Source organism: Pistacia vera, unplaced genomic scaffold (genome assembly GCF_008641045.1).
Source record: "Pistacia vera cultivar Batoury unplaced genomic scaffold, PisVer_v2 Contig329, whole genome shotgun sequence".
NCBI lineage: Eukaryota > Viridiplantae > Streptophyta > Magnoliopsida > Sapindales > Anacardiaceae > Pistacia > Pistacia vera.
The window spans coordinates 24,555-38,033 of NW_022196145.1; the positions used below are offsets into that span (position 1 = coordinate 24,555).

Here is a 13,479-nt window from a genome sequence, read left to right on the forward strand (position 1 = left end):
TCATTGCGCGTTGTTTCAAGAAACCGTTAAGGCCTCTGATATTCCAACTCCCTATCTTTGGAATTGGGATAGAAACAAGCTAAAAAATCACTTGAGCCTAAGCCCTCGCTTTCCCCAACCTTTCCCCTTTACAAGGGGTGGCAAGGAAACTAATCCAGATAAGGTAGCATCTGGTGTCTAAAGATCGTCACTATGCAGAACAAGCAAGGCAAACCTATTGGAGGAAGTAGATTGCCTACTCCCATAACTCATAAAGGAAACCTGAGTATTTAGCGTGCAATTTGTGAAACCCATAATGTGGTCCTGCTCATCCTCAATAGGAAAAGGTGAATCATGTTCCGACCCCAATTCAGAGCCGAAAAATTCACCTCTACTAGCAAGAACAGTCTACTGATATGGGACCAGAGCCAAAAAAGCATCCCCAACTCTAACTATACTTGGAACTAAAACTCTAGCTGGTGCGGGAACATCCATCTCCCGCTCCCTCCCCCTAATGGGATCAGTAGTGGCTGGCTGCCTCAAAGGCTCGCAATCCTCAGATCGCACTACAATAGCTTTCCCTAGTGTCTTCTAGAAGCTAGTAACTATCTTACTCTTACCCTAAGCCATAGTTGCAGTAGGTACCTCTGGTTGGTGACAAACATGGCAAAAAACACAGCACTTGGGGCACCTCTGGGGGTCCACTCATATTCCACTGTAATCTGAATGGGTTCAGCAGATAACCGGTATTGAAATTCAAAATGGCGCTTTAGAGTGTTTGCTACATTTATCTCAACACATACTCGAGCATAATCTAAACGGGTCCGTTCAGAAGTTGTCTTATCACTCGACAACGGCCAACCCAACATAGAAGAAACCATGCAGAGTCCTTTGTGAGACCACAAAAGATAAGGCAAGCCATGCAAACGAGTCCATACCAGAACCTTAGAAATGCGGCTTTTATCAAAAGAAAACTGAGCATGCCATTGTTGCAGAATAATAGACTTGCCCCCAAACATCCACGACCCTCTCTCTAGGATTGAATGCATCGCATCCTCATCCCTAAATCTAAAAATGTAGAAACCAATACCAGTGGACATAACATCTTCCAACCCTGCAGCTTCCCATGCACGGAAAGTAATTAAGCGGACAACATGAAATGGCATAGAATGCCCTAGGAAATAACTCACAATACAGCGAAGCCATTCAACATCATTGTCATCAATAACATCGTCTGGTATATGTAAGATGTCATCTTTAATATCAAGGTCCACAGCTTCAAGGGTGAAATGGGACCCGGCCTCTATCACTCTAACCTTATCCGCCCAAGAGGAGGACACTTCTAATGTGCTCTTACCCATACTTTTCTTCTCTACAACTGGCTTAGAGACTGGCTTTTTTTTTTCACAGGGCTCAAAAGAAGCCCAATTGAGCTTGAAAAGCTACTTAGACTTCGGCATTTTTAAGCCATTAAAAGATTGCAATGACGAACCTGCAATATCATTAGATTCAAACTCAAGAAAACAAAAGGAAGAGTTTTGTGATGAAAAACCTTGGCTACTTAAATCGCCACATTTGAGAAAGCGAATAACAAATACTTGTCATCCATCCATCACTCCAAATCTCCAATCCATAAAGATTTCCCCAAATTTCTAGAAGCTTGTGGCTGTTGGGAGCTGATGGAGGCAGTGTTTAAAGTTTTGGCTTGGGTTGGGTGTCACAGTGTGTTATTTGGGAGTGAGGGATTTGGTTCGGACATTTTGTCGAACACTTGGTGGCAGGAAAAAAATGTGTGATTTAAGTGAGTTTAAAAGTTCCAAACAGCAGGGATTTGTGAAAAAATGTCAAGGCTGAAGAGGTTTTGGTGTTGGGAAGGGAAAGGTGGTCGAGAGGGCCAAAAGGTGGGAAGGCAACAGCAAGCGCGTGTGCTGGTGTGCTGGGCGTTGGGGCGCGCCCCTGTAGAGGACTTTTATCGAACAATTTGTGTGCTCGATAAAAACATCCTAAACCTAACCAAATGCAACCACGTTTTCCAAGAATATGCAACAATCAAAACCAGCAAGAAACCACAAAAAAAAATTGTAGAAAATCACACAAAAAATGCACCAAAAACAGGTCCACGAAATGGGCAAAGAAACCCAACCAAAACAACACGTTCCTAGGAAAAAATAGCGAGTTCTTCAGAGAACCAAAGGTCAACAAGGTGCAAATAGCTGTGGAGATTGTAGATCCTACCCAAAAGAGTCAGTCGTGATACTCCATTGTAATTCCCGATCAAGAAACCCACTGCGAAAACAGCTTCAGATCTGCAGATTCTATGAAATTTCACGGCCAAATACCAGCAAACAGAGTAGCAAACATAGGAATTGATGAAAGTACCAGATATCTTGTTCAAAACTCTTTCCAACGGTGGGTGGATCGTCCGATTCTGACACCAGACGTGCTCAAAAGAAGCCAACGAAGTTTCGATAGCGAGATTTCAGGTCTGCAGATTCTGTGGACTTTCATGGCCAAATCCCAGTGAACGAAGTAGTAAACACATACATTAATGAAATGACAAGATAGCTTATTCAACGCTCTTTCCAACGGTGGGTGGATTGTCTGATTCTGACACCAGACGCGCTCGGGAGAAGCCGATGAAGTTCCGGTAGCGAGAATGAGTTGAGAGCAAAAAACATAGAAAAATTTCAAATTTTTCCCTCCCTAAACCCTAAACCCCAAACCCTAAACTCCAAACCCCTAAACCCGAAACCCCAAACCCTAAACCCTAACCTCTAACCCTTAAACCCTAAACCCTAAACCCCTAAACCCTAACCCCTAACCCCTAAACCCCTAACCCCTAAACCCTAAACCCAAACCCTAAACCCTAAAATGGTATAAAACTTAATTTATAAACCATGGGCACAAAGTGTAATTTTAAATTGTTTTGGGAAGGCCTCAAACAATTTAAAATTAACTTGACAATAAACATTTATGTCAAGTCCTTGGTTTTATGGTTAATTCATAATTAGACCAAATTTTAATTCCATTAAATATTCTAACCCTTTAGAATAAAACCAATGCACTTTTGCCCTCATCATTGAATCCAATTCAATAATAATATTTAATAAATCCTTATTACCCTTGGTTAGTGCTAGCTATCCATGAATAATTATTTCTCACCAATACATTAATTCAGATGCAACCGTTTACGTCCAAACATCATTAATCTGATTAATGATATGTATTACTCTCTCTCCTTGAGCTTGGTTTTATGTGTGACCATTTTGGTTCATTGTGATCTAGCCGTGGGCCCAATATCTGATTTTGATATGTTTCGTTATAATCACTGATTATGGTAGACGTCTAGCAATGTTCCATAACCCCTAAACCACAATGAAGTGTAAACTCTAATGAACCTATTTTGATCATACGTATCGTGTAGTCAAATCCCTCCGTTATCTAATCCTGATTAAGAATGGTTCATGGTATGTCAAAACATTTAACTTAATCTTTAATCAAATTGTCAATCGATATAATGGAACACGTCAACATGAAACTACTTTTCATCTAACATTCATTATACTCTGGCCAGAGATTTCCCTTTTCCAATGTTTATTGACATTTGTCTGGGAACTCAAGATTTGACTATTTTGAGTTAACGGATCCCATCTTGACCATTACTTGTCCTCGCACATGAATAACATATGACCAAACCGGCTTATTACACAAGACATGACTAGTCTCGTGCTTATACACCATATGAACCATATGCATTCTATGTTGAATCCAACCTTGATGTCTCAAGTCTAAGTATAAGTGGTACACTAGCACGGTCCTACGATGCATCATTGACCACATCCATGTGATTCATTGTAATTGGTCGTATTCGATAAACAGTTCACTAACCGTTTATCCATGTTAATGCCTTAGTGACATACCTCTTATAATCACCCACACTAATACCATCACATGATATTCAATGGAGACATTCAGCATGCCTACTATGCAATGTTATTGCCCAATTAACATTACTTGCGTAGGGAATTCTTTGATGATTTGATCTTCTGAAGATCCGTGTCATCCGGACATTTCACATGCAATATTAAATATAATATAATATAAATGAAGTAGAAAATCAACATGTGATATAAGAACACTTTCTTTTATTCATAATACATTTACAAGATATAATGTCCTAAAACCGACAACATGATTGGTTCCTAGGTTATACACTGACAAAACTCCCACTTGCACTAGAGCCAATCGGTATGGTATCTAATACCCATCTTCTCAAGATGATAGTCCAACTGCTTCTATGTCATCGCTTTAGTGAGTGGGTCAGCTACATTCTCTGCTGAAGGTGTTTTCTACACCACAATTTCTCCAGCTCCAACGAATTCTCTCAAAATGTGATATTTATGCTGAATATGTTTTGACTTATATTGTGCTCTTGGCTTCTTTGCCTATGCAATAGCACCAGTATTGTCACAGTACAAGGTTATCGGATAAACCATGTTTGGAATCACACCAAGTTCAATCATGAACTTGCGCATCAAGACAGCTTCCTTTGTTGCTTCTGAAGCGGCAATGTATTCAGCTTCAGTTGTGGAATAGGCAGTAGTTGATTGTTTAGAACTCTTCCAACTGACTGCTCCTCCATTGCATATGAAAATGAACCTGGATGTAGACTTTCTATCATCCACATCTGATTGAAAATCAAAATCAGAGCATCCTTCAATTTTCAACTCTGAACCCTCATAACTTAGTATTAGATCCTTAGTTCTTCTTAAGTACTTAAGGATCGTCTTAACAACTGACCAGTGTTTTTCCCCTGGCTCAGACTGATATCTGCTTGTAACACTCACAACATATGCAATATCAGGCCTAGTACATAGCATAGCGTACATGAGACTACCTACGGCTGAAGCATAGGGTATTCCACGCATTCGCTCATGCTCCTAATCTGTCTTTGGACTCATATCTTTTTAAAGATGAATTCCGTGACTGCAAGGCAAAATCCCCTTTTGGAGTCTTACATGCCAAACCGTTTCAGCATCTTTTCTATGTACATCTTCTGGGATAAGCCTATTAATCTTTTCATTCTATCTCCATAGATACAAATTCCTAGGATGTAGGTCGTTTCTCCTAAGTCTTTCATGGAGAAAGTTCTGGATAACCACAACTTAACTTCAGTCATCATCCCAATGTCATTTCGCATCAATAGTATGTCATCTACATACAATATGAGAAATATGATTGCATGATCCTTTGTCCATTTATAAACACAGGGTTCATCCGGATTCTTTATAAAACCAAAAATTTTGATTATTTCATCAAACCAAATGTTACAACTTCTTAAAGCTTGTTTTAACCCGTAAATGGATTTATGCAGCTTGCACACTTTATTTCTTTCAGAACTGGATACAAAACCTATAGGTTATTGCATATAGATATTTTCCTCAATAAATCCATTGAGGAATGTTGTTTTGACATCTATTTGCCATAACTCATAATCATAGTGTGCAGCTATGGCTAGCATAATTCTAATTGATTTAAGCATAACGACTAGTGAGAAAGTTTCCTCATAATCCAACCCTTGTTTTTTAGTATAACCTTTTGCAACCAGTCTTGCTTCGTAGGTCTCTACATTTCCATCTTTGCCAATCTTTCTCTTGAAGATCCATTTACATCCAATAGGAACTATTCCTTCTGGAGGATCAATGAGAGTCCACACTTGATTAGCATGCATGGATTCTGTCTCAGAATTCATAACTTCTAGCCATTTTCTAAAATCGATATCTAATATCACTTCTTCATATCTTCTAGGATCATCCCCATGACTGACTTCTCCAATCATGATAGATTCAAAAATCTCTTCATGAAGTAACCCATATCTTTCTGGAGGTCGAGATACTCTAGATGATTTACGAATCGAAACCGTTTCAGGTATTAATGTTTCCTGAAAGGGACCACCCATTTGAGTATTTTCAGTCTGAGGCTCCTCGGACTCTTCTTGGAGCACAATTTTTCTTCCTACACCACTCTCTTCTAAAAACTCTTTCTCAAGAAAGTGTGCATTCCTACTAATCGAAATTCGTTGATCAATGTGGAAGTAAAAATAATATCTCAAACTATTTTTGGGATACCCTATAAACCGACCTTTCTCAAATTTAACGTCCAACTTGTCTATCTTGACAATCTTGACATAAGCTGGACAACCTCAAATTCTCATATATTTGAGACTAGGAGGTTTACCATACCACATCTCATATGGTGCCATCTCAATAGATTTAGATGGTACCCTATTCAGAATATGCACGGTGGATTCAAGGGCAAATACCTATAGTGACGTTGGCAAGTCCATAAAACTTACTATCGATCGTACCATATCCAATAAAGTATGGTTCCTCCTTTTAGACACACCGTTATGTTACGGCGTATATGGAGGAGTCAACTAGGATATTATACCATTCTCCTTTAGAAAATCTCAAAATTCTGTACTTAAGTATTCACCACCACGATCTGATCATAGAGACTTAATACTTTTTCCGGTCTGTTTCTCTACTTCATTCTTAAACTCTTTGAACTTTTCAAAGGATTTAGATTTGTATTTCATTAAATGCAAATACTTGTACCTAGAATAATCATCGGTAAAGGTAATGAAGTATTAAAAACCTCCTCGAGCCATTTCATTAAATGGTCTGCATACATCTGAATGTACAACCTCTAATAATTCTTTGGATCTTTCCCCTTTACCCTTAAAGGATGATTTGGTCATTTTTCCTTGAAGACAGGATTCACAAGTTGGATAGGGTTCTGAACACAATGGGCTTAAAAGCCCATTTGCTTCTAACCTGATTATCCTTTTATCTCCTATATGACCTAATCGATGATGCCAAAGTAATTTTGGATTAATTTCATTTCAAGATCTCTTATTCATTATGTCATAATCATTCATTACCAAAACATACAAACCATTTGTATTAATTGCTTTGCCAACTAATTCATTTCCAAAATAAATTAGACATTCATTTCCATTAAACTGTATTTTTAACCAGATTTACATAAAACAGAAATAGAAATGAGATTTCTAGTTGCGTTGGCAAAATAAAAAGTTCTGTACAAATACAAAATGTGTCCTGATAACAATGTCAAATGGCAAGTCCCAACTGCCTCAGCCGCAATTTTTGCTCCATTTGCCATCTTCAAAATTACTTCACCTTTTAACAGTGTAGAACTATTCCACCTTTTAACAGTGCAGAACTATTCCACAGTGCCTACAATGAAACACAAATGTGAGATGTAGCAGCTAAATTTAATATCCAAGAATGATCATTTGAACTAACATTTAATTCAAATTCTATAACATAAGAATGGAACATACCTGCTGGAGCTTTCTTTAAGCTCTTTAGATAACGAGGACAATTCCTCTTCCAATGTCCATCTTTCTTGTAGTGGAAACACTAGCCTTTATCATTGACATTTTCTTTGCCCTTCTCAGTCTCAGAAGCATCCTTCTTAAAAGGCCTTTTCTATGGTCCAACTTTTGGACCTTTCTTTTGCTTCCATTGCTTCTTCTTAGTCTTACTAGAAGAAGCTACAAAAACATCCTCTTGCCCCTTTTCCTTTCTTCCCTGCTTATAGAACTGTTGAATCTCATTCGACAGTTTTGCAAAAGTGCCCTCAATCCTATTGAGATTATAATTTGTGATGAAGGGCTTGAAACTTGGTGGAAGGGATTGCAGAATCAAATTCACCTCAAGACTGTGTGGCATCACAATCTCAAGTGTACGTAATTGCCTTATAATATTACTCATTTTCATAACATGATCATTGGTGCTTGTTTACTACAACATGCAAATATAGCAAGTGCACTAGTCGCACAAAGTAATAAAGTGATGAGTGAGTATCATTCCCATGAGGATTGTTTGCTAAGCACTGAATTTCCTTTTAGTTTTCAAGTTGGAGAAACCGAATATTGTTTGGATTTATGGGAGAATATAAGACTAAACTGAAAGCAAAATTAACTAAATGTAAAAACAACTAAATTATGAAAGCAAGGGTTAACACAAGTGTAATATCAATTAAAAAAACGGTTAGGGTTTGACTTCATTCGGACTCTATGGATTAATTCTGTGGATTATGCTACTGTTATACTCACATGCACGGGTTGTAAACCGAATTCCCTTAGTTGTAAAACATACCTTCTCAGGCTATGAATTTCTACTTTTCCCTATTAATCTTCCGCACCCAACACATTAAAGACTAATAAATCCAAGTTCATTAAGCTAATGGAATCCTAGATTGATTTCATTGTCTCTCAAATCTATCTCTAGCATTCAAAATAACAATGGTGATTATCCAATAAGCTCAACATGACTCATTTCTCAATCTCATCATGTTCAACAAGTAAAATCAATAAAATTCGGAATAATCACACAATCTATGCAATAGAATATAAAACCAACACAAATCAATTGATCCGAATTACATCAAAACCCTAACCCAAAATGGGTTAGTTCATAATTAAATTAACACAAATAGCAAGAAAAACAATAAATCCAGAAATCAACATATTGAAAAATAGAGAAAAGAGTAGAGATCTCCCCTAGTTGAAGATTCCACACGATTCAAACTCAAATCTTCTCCCAAATGTAAAAGCTATTCAAAACTCAATGAAAAACAGACGAACCTAGACAAACTCCTCTCAAAATGGTAAGGTTTTTCTTATATAGCTCGCCCAAAAGACCTAAAACTTTTCTAAAATAAAACTATGCGTTTTGGAGAAAACAAAAATTCGCAGACTTCGCCACGGCGAAGAAAGAATTTCACCGCCGCGACGAACTAAAGCTGAATCTCATTCTTAGCTGCTTTCACTGCGGCAAAGAATAACCTTCACCGCGGCGAACTTTCCTGGAAAATTCTGGAATTACATAATTGCCCTCTACTTGCTTTCTCCTTGAATCTTCGATCTTTGATGCTTTCTCATGGAAACAAGCTTCATAGTGCTTCACACTGCTTCGGAACTTTCCCCAAATCTGATATCTGCTTACTTCTAAGTCCAGAAACTCCAATTTGCTCATTATTTGCTAAAAATGCACGTTTAGGCCTGAAACACAAAATATATATAATTAAGTAGCAATTCAGGCATAAACAAGCTAAGAAGTATCTAAAATCCGGCCAAAAAGCTTAAATAAAATAGTATAATTCTCGGATTATCAAGTACCCGCAAACTAAAGACATGCTCGTCCCTGAGCATCAAGTACAAAACACAAAGAAAAAAAAAACAATCAAACAACCAAAAACACAAAACAACAAAACAACAAAACTGAAAATGATAAGACAAAAATTGGACTCAAACTCAACACAATAATTGCCTAGAATTTATACAAATCTCAATAATTGTTGAAAAATTATTACTAGAAAATGTTCAACACTCCAAGAAGTTATAAGTTGCATTGACTATCTTTCTCTATTGGTTCCCCGAGTAGGTGATCCCCACTTCAGTCCACATTCCGACTTCCCAAATTATTTTATGCAAAAATGCAAAGCTCATCAAATGGCGGCAAACTCCATAAGCCTAAGTATCGAACTACTCTCCACTAATGAGGATTAGACATTACTAAAGATCAAAAGGTCTTTACAGGCTTGTAACGTTAGGCTTGGTTAGTGGGCTTCAAAGAAAAGGAAAGGATAAACTAAGCAAGAAAACTCGGTTTCCTTTAAGCAAACAACACGACTTAAATCAACTTCCACTTTCTTCCTCAACCACCACTTAAGAAATCAACCATTTAATAACCCTCAAGCTTGTGCACTTCTCATTTGTGCTACTGCAATGCAATTCTTAAAAGTGTTTTTTTTTTTTTTTGCAATATCATACAATAACCAATTTGAGGTTAGTTGCCCCTCTTATTCTTCTTGCCCTTCTCACAACCCGCAAACTAATCTTTTAGTTTATTCACACAACTCTCCAAGCTCTTTGTGTTTGCATTAGGTTTAGAGTTCTCTTAAAAGTTGTGGATATGTTTAGGGCGAAAGGTTTTGGGCATTATTGGTTGCACAAAAAAACAAAAAAAAAGATATGACAACGATGATTTCATAAGGCTCAAATGGGTAACTAGGGATAAAATCTATGGTCAGTTGGAAAGGCTCAAACGTTTCGAAAAGCTGCCTAAATCACTTCCTCAATAATGTCTATTCCTAGAATTTCGCCTCAAGCACTTCTCAACTAGGTTCTAGAGTCCACCAACATTATCAAGACTTTACCTAATCATATAAAATGTTTCTAAGCATGTCTTAATTATGAAAATGGTGGTTGAACCACTCAACAAACCTTAAGCTAAATTCAGTCAACCAACATAAACTTGAAGTAATGCTTAACATTTTTCAACAATAAAATCCGAACAATTTTATTCTCATCATAGACTTATAAAATTCATCATTGGCATACATGACAACACATGAAAACAACTAAACACAAATTCAAATTTTTCCTACCCCCAAATTAAAGATGACATTGTCCCCAATGTCACATTCTGCACAATTTAGGAATAGAAAAACAGAATTTACAAAGGTACGAGGTAGTTCCCTGATTAATCCGTGAAGTCGAAGTTCCGCTCAACAGCATGCACACCCGTTCATTGGCTTTCTCATCGCCATAATCTGTAAAACAATTGAAAAGCTACGGTGTCCACTGTGTTAGAAAAATTCACTGACGAATATGAAAATATTACAATCCTAATCTCGCCCTTACAACTATTAAAAAGTTCAAACAAATTTAAAACAATCCAAACCAGAAGAAAATTAGTTTGATGTTCAAAATAAAAGACAATGACAACTAAAACAAAGAAAAATAAACTACAAAACAGGTGCTCCGGTTCATTCTTCAGCCTCCTCCTCTCCATCAGTGTCGTCATCTTCTACATCGGAGCCCATCCATTCTTCTGAATCCCAGTCTTCCTATTGGAAGCTCGAAGTATCAACGTTCAGCTTGGTGAAGCAGCTGTGCTGCATGTCATACATCATCTGGGTCTGCTCTACCAGCCAATCCTGGCGTTTTTCCATCCGTTTCATCTTACCCAGTATCTATTGCATCATCTCCTTTAATGTGGATGTGGAACTGGATGATGTGACAGCTTCTGTGGTTCTTTGTCTTTTTGTTTCGGAGCTAGGTGCTTCACTAGGAGTATGCCTAAGTAGCTTCCGATAGTAGGCTGTGTCGAGAACTGGGGTAGCATGGATAAGTGGTTCATAATCCGCCTTCTCTACGCCTGCTTTAATGCACAGCTCGGTGATGAGATATGGGAAGGGGAAACTCCCTCACCCTGGTTGGGCTGCATTCTGTATACTATTCAAGATAATCTTCCCCACATCCATCTTCTTTCCAGTGGCAATAGAGTAAAACAGTAATGCCTTGTCAAAAGTTACTGAACTATAATGTGTTTCTGGCATCATCCTCGCACACACAAAATACTACCACAACCTAGTTGTCGGAATCAGATTAGTTCCCTTGATGCTCTTCTTTCCCTTCTTTTAAACCTCCCAAAGGGTATCCGGTTCTGCTATAACCTTAAGTATCTCATCCTCCTAAAATTGTTTCTTCTTAAACTCCAGATACTCATCAGGGTCAATCGAAGGCAAATGAAAAAAATCATTGATGACCTTCGCATCAAACGGCACATTAGTACCCCTCACAAACACATGACCAGGATCACACTCAGGGAGGTTGGCGTAAAACTCTCTTACTATTGGCTCTACAGCCGCATGTCCGGGTTCATTCATAAATGCATTCCACTTTCGCCCTGGACTCCACTCTTCAGCATAAACAGTGGTCAAACCCTGCTCGGCAATAAACCCTTTATCCTTCTTTTTGATTGCTCCTTCATCTCGTTGCCGAGCCTTATCATTTACAAATCGGTTGTCCAACTTTTTCCCTTTTCCTTTATCCTTTGATAGTACTTTGAGCGGCATTTTCCCAAACTACAAATCTAAATCGATATCAACGCTGAGCACCCTACTATTAACCACAATCACTCCTACAAAAACACCAAATTTTCAAAAAATTGCACCTAGACCCCTGAACTATGACTCTTCTAAACTTCACAAAACACTCCCAAAATTGCAAACACAAACTCCTCAACACCACACAATTCAAAATCCACACTTCTTCAATCAAAATCAAAGCATAACAACACTAAAAATCCACAACTCACTTAAACAATCCAAATCTCAGATTTGAAATGCTAAAACTCGAAATTGAGCAATTAAAAGTCTGGAGAACTCAAAATCTTACCAAACCCAAGATGTATTCACCACCAATTTAGCCAAAGTCGGCCTAGATCACAAAATCCCCAAATTCTTGAACCCAAAAATTTCTTCAATTTTTGCAAAGATCATCTAAAATGAGTTGTTTTGGTGTTTTTGAAGGTTAAGGAGTGAGGAAAGGTGATGGGAAATCACTAGAGAAGCTCTGGATCGAAGATGGAAAAAGTTTGCTTTTGAATGTGTTTGAAGCGTTTGGCGAAAATGAAGAGTCGCGGTCACTATTTATAAAAAGCAATTTTCGCTGCGGTGAAGTTCTTCATTTAGGAAAAAATATCAACCCAGTTGATGCCACAGCGAAGAAAAATTCTTCGTCGTGGCAAAAAAATCCAGTGCATAAAGCGCCGCAGCAAAATTCCCTTAGTCAAATTTTGCAAAACTCTCTCTGCCGCGACAAAAAATTCCAAGGAGCATGTCGCCTCGACGAAGAACAAACTTCGTCGTGGCAAAATCTAGGACTTTTCAACTTCCGTTTTGTGCAAAATGTACTTCACCGCGACGAAACTGGAAAATTTTCCTTTTTCACCTTAGTTCAAAAATTCACCTGAAACACCCAAAAACACACTAAATCAAAATCATTCTAAATCATAAGAAAACTAAACAGGTTCAAACAACAAACAATTATCAAACAAATGAAAACACTTGGGTTGCCTCCCAAGAAGCGCTTGTTTATAGTCGAAAGCTCCACTTTCTCAATTCCTCAAGTTGCGATGTCAAGTTAGATGGGGAATGACTTACAACTCATCACCCCATCAATGTATGGCTTCAACCTCTGTCCATTGACCTTAAATGTGCCATTTTCTTCATGTGACACCTCCACCTCTCCAAACGGGTAAACTCTTGTAACTATGAAGGGTCCGGACCATCTAGACTTAAGTTTTCCAAGGAAAAGCCTCAGTCTAGAATTATACAATAGTACCTTCTGACCCACTTCAAAGTTCTTCTTCCGGATATGCTTGTCATGCCACCTTTTTGTCTTTTCTTTGTAAATCCGAGCATTCTCATATGCTTCGTGACCTAACTCATCGAGTTCATTCAAAGTCAGCATCTTTTCCTCTCCAGCAACTCGTAAATCCATGTTGAGCTGCTTGACTGCCCAGTATGCCTTGTGCTCAAGTTCTATCGATAAGTGACATGCCTTACCATACAACATCCTAAATGGAGACATACCAATAGGAGTCTTAAATGCAGTGCAGT

At 38.0% G+C, this 13,479-nt stretch overlaps 1 protein-coding gene across 1 annotated transcript; it reads right to left on the bottom strand.

The window, feature by feature from the left end:
* Positions 1–4,424: 4,424 nt before the first annotated feature.
* Positions 4,425–4,907, bottom strand: LOC116137520 (secreted RxLR effector protein 161-like). Its single transcript, XM_031423223.1, has one exon. The coding sequence runs from the start codon at positions 4,905–4,907 to the stop codon at positions 4,425–4,427; it is 483 nt and encodes a 160-aa protein (XP_031279083.1).
* Positions 4,908–13,479: the final 8,572 nt, after the last annotated feature.